Source organism: Eschrichtius robustus, chromosome 15 (assembly GCF_028021215.1).
Source record: "Eschrichtius robustus isolate mEscRob2 chromosome 15, mEscRob2.pri, whole genome shotgun sequence".
Lineage (NCBI taxonomy): Eukaryota > Metazoa > Chordata > Mammalia > Artiodactyla > Eschrichtiidae > Eschrichtius > Eschrichtius robustus.
The window spans coordinates 7,717,769-7,723,655 of record NC_090838.1 but is presented as its reverse complement, the minus strand read 5'-3'; the positions used below and the strand labels follow the sequence as shown (position 1 = coordinate 7,723,655).

The 5,887-nt window shown below is 49.3% G+C and overlaps 1 protein-coding gene across 2 annotated transcripts in view; it reads right to left on the bottom strand.

Annotated features, from left to right (window-relative positions):
- Positions 1 to 501: 501 nt before the first annotated feature.
- ATP6V1C2 (ATPase H+ transporting V1 subunit C2) overlaps positions 502 to 5,887 on the bottom strand; it is a 51,984-nt gene continuing 46,598 nt past the window's right edge. For both annotated transcript variants that reach the window (XM_068565168.1, XM_068565169.1), the window contains exons 12-13: positions 1,003 to 1,135; positions 502 to 731 (exon numbers count right to left, since the gene is read on the bottom strand). In XM_068565168.1, coding sequence (XP_068421269.1) covers positions 642 to 731; positions 1,003 to 1,135 — 223 coding nt within the window. In that variant the 3' untranslated portion in view covers positions 502 to 641. The remainder of the gene's footprint in view (positions 732 to 1,002; positions 1,136 to 5,887) is intronic.

Sequence of the window (5,887 nt, the reverse complement as noted above, 5' to 3'; positions counted from 1 at the left end):
TTAGTGTCCACATCGTAAATTCAGTAAATTAGTCTTATGAAGGGATGACCTTGATGTCTCTCCTCCCTATAAACCGGTGGTTCACATGACACCATCTGGATGCCTGCCACCACACAGATTTTACACGTGTCCTGCAAGGCTGAGTTTCAGCTGTAAGTGTGAAACGTAAAGCGAGCTTATATAGAAGGATGAAAAACAATGGTTTGTCAAGTGAGAACTGCATTCCACGCCCACTATTTTGTCTTTGGGCCATCACCAGCGACTACTAGGGTATACAGCTGGTTTATACAGTTAGCCCAAGGTTTTTAATACGCTATTATTAAACCCTCACAAAATGTCCATTAAGATGTGAAATAAGCGGCAGGTTAGCAATTTATAGGAAGTCCCCATTTATGTAAAACATTCAGAAAAGTGCAGTTTTGAATTATGTTAGAATGTAAATGAAGAGACAATTCAAAGGATTGAGAACATTTCTTTATTGTAACTTAAAAAAAATAAATACAACTGTAACTAATTTTTGTGAGCAATTTCTCTAAAAATTTAAATTCTGTAGGATACTTGAACTCTTCTCTGGCTAAAGGAAAGAAGCGTCTGTGGTAATTTGCACAAATATGCAAGTTTAGCGGTGCCGGCTCATGTTTCTAGTCAAGAAGACCAAGGTCGATGTGGAAATAGACATAAGGAAAGTAGTCTTGGTTGCTGAGTTGCAATCCAGGGATCTCCACGGATGCCTACAAAAGACATGGTCATGTTCTAAGTGCATAAACTCGTTTCTTGTTTTACTTTTCTGTTTGAGGAAAGCTCTCTGGGCACTGACTGTATTTTCTGCCCCCCAGTCTGCCCCCTACCCCAAACACACACACAGCCTCTTGTTAAACTTTCACCCTTGTGCAGTGTAGATTTTCCTAACAGTCTGGCAGGTACCGCTTTTGGAAAGTACCTCCCATGTGGAGAGGCTGACCTTACTGTAGAAAGGCAGCTCTTTCTGGATAATATACCTACATCCAATATACTTGTGGCTGCGACTTCATCCAGATGTCTGAAGACGGAGTTCAGAACCTCTCTTAAACGTTTGGTGGATGACTTCTTATGAGGCTGGAGGAGAACCGCCTGGAAGTTCACTGGCAATCCATACCTGTTCAAAGTGTAGAGGAGTTACTGCAAATATGGGTAAAATGAACCTGACGCTGTAGTAAGAATGAAAAACGAGGCAACGTAGCTCAGGAAAAGAAAACTCGAGTGGAATGTCCGGGGTCAGAAGTGAGACTAATTGCTAGATCTTTGTGCATGGAAAAATCTCTAGAATATGCTCACCCACTTCTGATAATAGTGACAGTTTTTTGACTATAAAGAGCCAAGGGGTCTCCGGGGTGTGTGTGATCATCAGGTGGTGAGGGGTCAAGTTGAAGGGAGGCTGTTTTGACTAAATATTCTGACTCCAGAGCCTTTGTCTAAAACCCAGCTTAGCTGACATACTTTTCTCCACTGAAAAAACCAGCACACGCACACACACGCAAATCTAGTTTATCAAGATTGTGAATTCCTTTTGCTGAGTTTTGGGTGGACAGACAGGATTTTAAATGGACTCTGTATGCACGAGTACCTTTGAAACCACTTGCTGGCAGCTATTCCTGTGGTGGTATCTCAAAACACTTAAAATATTTACACTGAGTACTACATAAACGGTAAACATGCGTTTTGTGATTCTCAGTGTTTTTAAAATAAATAATATATACTACCCGGGAGCAAACGCTTGGATGTTCAATACTTAACCACCTGTGCTTCACGCCCGAGCCCAGTATTACTTAGTTTTAATTTCACAGTCAATGCCCATAAACTAGCCCCTGGCTTTCCCGTCCTCATTTCTGGCTGCTAATGGTGCAAAGTGTTCACTAAAGTCCTGAGGTCTCCTAGTGGATCTGCAGAAAGGTGAAGTAAATACGTGAAAGGGCCATTTGTAATTGCTTCACTGTAACCAAGCATAAGACGTACCTAGTCCCGTTGCCTTAGAACACTGGGTGAGCGGGGCCCTGCCAAACCCAAGAGGCAAGGGCCACAGAGGCCGGCAGATGCTGGCAGGGCTGGCGGGGGCACTTGGGCTAGATGGTGGGTGAGAGGATGGCCCAGCTGACCGCCCTCATTCCTTCTTTGTTCCTTGTCACCAAAGCTCTGGTCACCCAGAGGACAATGAGCAGAGGGTCGTCGTGCTTCCGGAGCCCCCATCGCCCGGACGAGCAGCTACCCTCGCCCTGCCTTCCCTCCTGAACTTCCTCCCCGAGCTCCCAGTGCCCTGGAAGCCCACCCCACACCCTCGACCTCACCAGCGCAGCTCTACCCGCTTACTACAGGGAAGTCTGCGGCATTCTCAAAGGGCGATGGTCACCAATCTCGCAGCCCAGGCAACATGTATGCCAGGAGATGGCATTCCAGCTCCCAGATGCAGCTGCTAGACCATCACTCTGCTACCCAGACACAGAACCTGCCTCTGCCACCCTCCGATCTGGTCATCCCACCACATTCATCACCAGGTTGCTCTGGAAGGATAACCTCCTGAACAAGGACCCCGTCTTTTGAGCTCTCCTCCCCTGAACAGCCTGTGAGCTCCTTGCAGGCAGAGGTCCGCATCTGTCTTGTTCACTCACGTATCCCCAGTGCATGGCGGATAACAGGCACCCCATCAGTACTGGCTGAATGAATGCTCCCCGCCCCCTCATCCAGCCTCCGCGCCCTGGACCCCTTTCTCAGCCCACCCCCCTCTTGGTGTCAGGGTTTGCACATTCTTCCCAGACCCTTCCAGTCCTTTCCCTGCTAGCCCTCCCTCCAGGTCAGTTTAAGTGACCACCTCCTCATCCTGCTCAAAACGTGCCTTCCAGGAACGGCGGGTCGGCTCTCCCTGCTCCTTTCTCCTCCAGGCCGCCCCCCTGCTGCCCCCTCCCGGACGCCTCAGTAGAGGAGCCCTCCTTCCCCTGCGGGCCCCCTGGTGGGGAGCCCTCCACCTGCACCCTCCGTGCTGAGAATACTGCAGCCACCACCCTCCCCTTTAACGTGGCACCATCGTGCCCTGTTTAAAATAAAAATTCCCTCAACTCCCTCCCGCTCTCACCCCACATCCGAGAGCACCCAACGTCCCGTGTCACCCGAGCACCCTTCAGCCCACTACGCTCAAGCTGCCCACACCAATGACCTCCCAGCGGCCCCATCCCGGAGGCAGCCAAAGCCTTCACCTTCTGTTCCCTGACTCACCCATCTCTCCCTCCTCCGGCCTCTGACATCCACACAGGCTTCTCTGCTTCCACTCCTTAAATGCTGGTACATTCCCTCTAAGCGACTCTCTGTAGGTGAACCCATCCACACACAGCAATCATCACTGGTGATTCCCTAATATCCATTCCCCACTAGACCTCTCCCAAGATCCAGACTAATGACCCAGCTACCGGCTTCTCCAGTCTCACCATGGCCCCACCACTCACCCAGGGCCCGTTTCCATTCTCACCTTGGGTGATTTGAGCCCCTGATTCACTTCACCCTGAGAATGAACCAGCACTTCCTCAGTTGAGGGCCAGTCCACTTCTCTTTGATTCAGGCCACAAACGTGGGGCACCTCCTCTCTGTCTGACTCTGGGCTGGGTGACAGGCAGAGAGGCCAAGTCACCCCAGCCTTCCCCTCCAGCTCTCAGGGTAGGGAAAAAGGACAAAACCAGCTCTGAGAAAAGACACAGCAACAAGTGCGAACCGGGGGAAAAGACCTATGCGGGGTCGGAAGATCAAGAAACAGGCGAACTTTACCCATCTGCTCTAATCAACTTGTTGGTTTAACATCTATTTTCTTAGCTTATGCTCTCTCCGTACGATGGAATATGAAAAAGCCATTAAGAAGGAGCGAGTATCTCTATGCATACTGATAAGACTATAATGCAAAGCAGATGAAAAAAGCAAGTTGGGGGATGAGAAGAGTCTTGAAACCATTAACTGGGATGATCTATGGGCAGTGGGACGGCGAGGAACTTACTTTCCACAATACATATCTCTGAACTTGAATTTTTTTTTTTTACAGTGTTCATGTATTACAACTATTCAGGGGAAATAAAAAGTACAGTTTTTTAAAATGTCATACATTGATAGTTTTGAAAAGAATTACTTTTGCATATACTCAGTTTTACTGAGCTTAAACAAGATATTAGCGACATCCATCTCGATCTCTCACTTGAGCAAAATGGGCATCCTGTAAGGATGGGCAGGCTTTGCCACACTGGGCCTGAGAACCACTGATTTTCAAGGTGAGCAGGGACAGGCTGGGGCCCGTCTATCCTGTCGATGGCTGGAACTCTCCGGGTTATCTTGAGTGTGCCCTTCAGCTCAGTGCCACAGTCCTTGCCATTACAGGGGTCTGAGATGGTTGAGAGGATGAGCCACCATCAGACCCGGTCTGTATTTGGACAAAACCACACTGGCAGCCATGTGCAGGATGAACGGGAGGCAGGGGACCAAGCAGCAGCTGGGCGGGAGACGGCGGAAGAGAAGGCAAAGGCAGGATGGAGGGCTGTCAGGGGTGTGAGAGGTGCAGGGAGGGGGGAAGGACGTGAGGATGAGGGAGCGGAGGTGTCCAAGCGGGCCCTGAAGTTTGGGGAAGGACCTGAGGCCACTGGTAGAAACGGGCATCAGGAGGAAGGGAGCGGGAGGGAAGATGAGTCAGGAATCCAGTGAAGCCGGTCGGGAAGTGAATGGCAGCAGAGACCTAGGAAGCCTGGGCAGCAAAGAGAGAGCAGGGCAGTCAGCCTGGCGGAAGGGGCCCAGCAAGACCACCCCAGAGGGGCCGAGGGGCACTGGAGCCTGCAGGCCAGAGCAGGCCAAGCTTTGGGAGAAGGGGGCAGCGGCCGTGAGCAGTGCTGCCAAGATCCCCCATAGTTCAGGACACGGGATGTGTTCAAACACAGTAGAAAAAACAGGCTTCAACAAATATTTCCTGTTTGATTCCATTTTTGTAAGAATTTTGTAAAAATTATGCATATCTGTGGAATCAAAAAAGAAATGATACAAATGAACCTATTTACAAAACAGAAACAGACTCACAGACTTAGAGGATGAATTTATGGTTACCAGGGGGGAAGGGTGGGAGGAAGGGATAGTTAGGGAGTTTGGGATTGACATGTACACACTGCTATATTTTAAAGGGATAACCAACAAGGACCTACTGTATAGCACAGGGAACTCTGCTCGACGTTATGTGGCAGCCTGGATGGGAGGGGAGTTTGGGGGAGAATGGATACATGCATATGTATGGCTGAGTCCCTTTGCTGTGCACCTGAAACTATCATCACAACATTGTTAATCGGCTATAGTCCAATATAAAATAAAAAGTTTTAAAAAGTTGTGCATATCTGCAAATTTAAAGAAACAAACCCCCAAAATCTGAAGGATGCTAGCACACCAGCATGTTAGCAGTGTTTCCTCTTGGTGCTTTTTATTCACTTTTGGGGATTACCTATAGTTTCTACAAAATAGTGAACCTATTTTGCATTTGTTTTAAAAAAAAAAAAAGGTAAAATAAGTTTAGCTGTTGTTGGTTCGGTTTGGTTTGGGTTTTACTTTTTGTGCTGCCTTGAGGGTTAGGCCTCAAAGGTCAAGGATGGAGACAGTCGGTGCTAGTGTTTCTTCCAGGAGCCACTGGCCCCTGGTGGGCTGCACAGCGGGGGTGGGCGGAGCAGGACACCAGCCCCATGACTGGCAGGAAAGGGACAGAGCACCGGACAGCAGGGGCCCTCAGGACTGAGGGAAGGTTTATCTGACTGAGGAAACCCTAAGCCTGTTGCCAAGAGCCAGGAGTTGCAGAGGAAGAGGGCAGAAAAGCCAGGGCGTGTCCCAGAGGAGGCTGGAGGGGCCAGAAGGG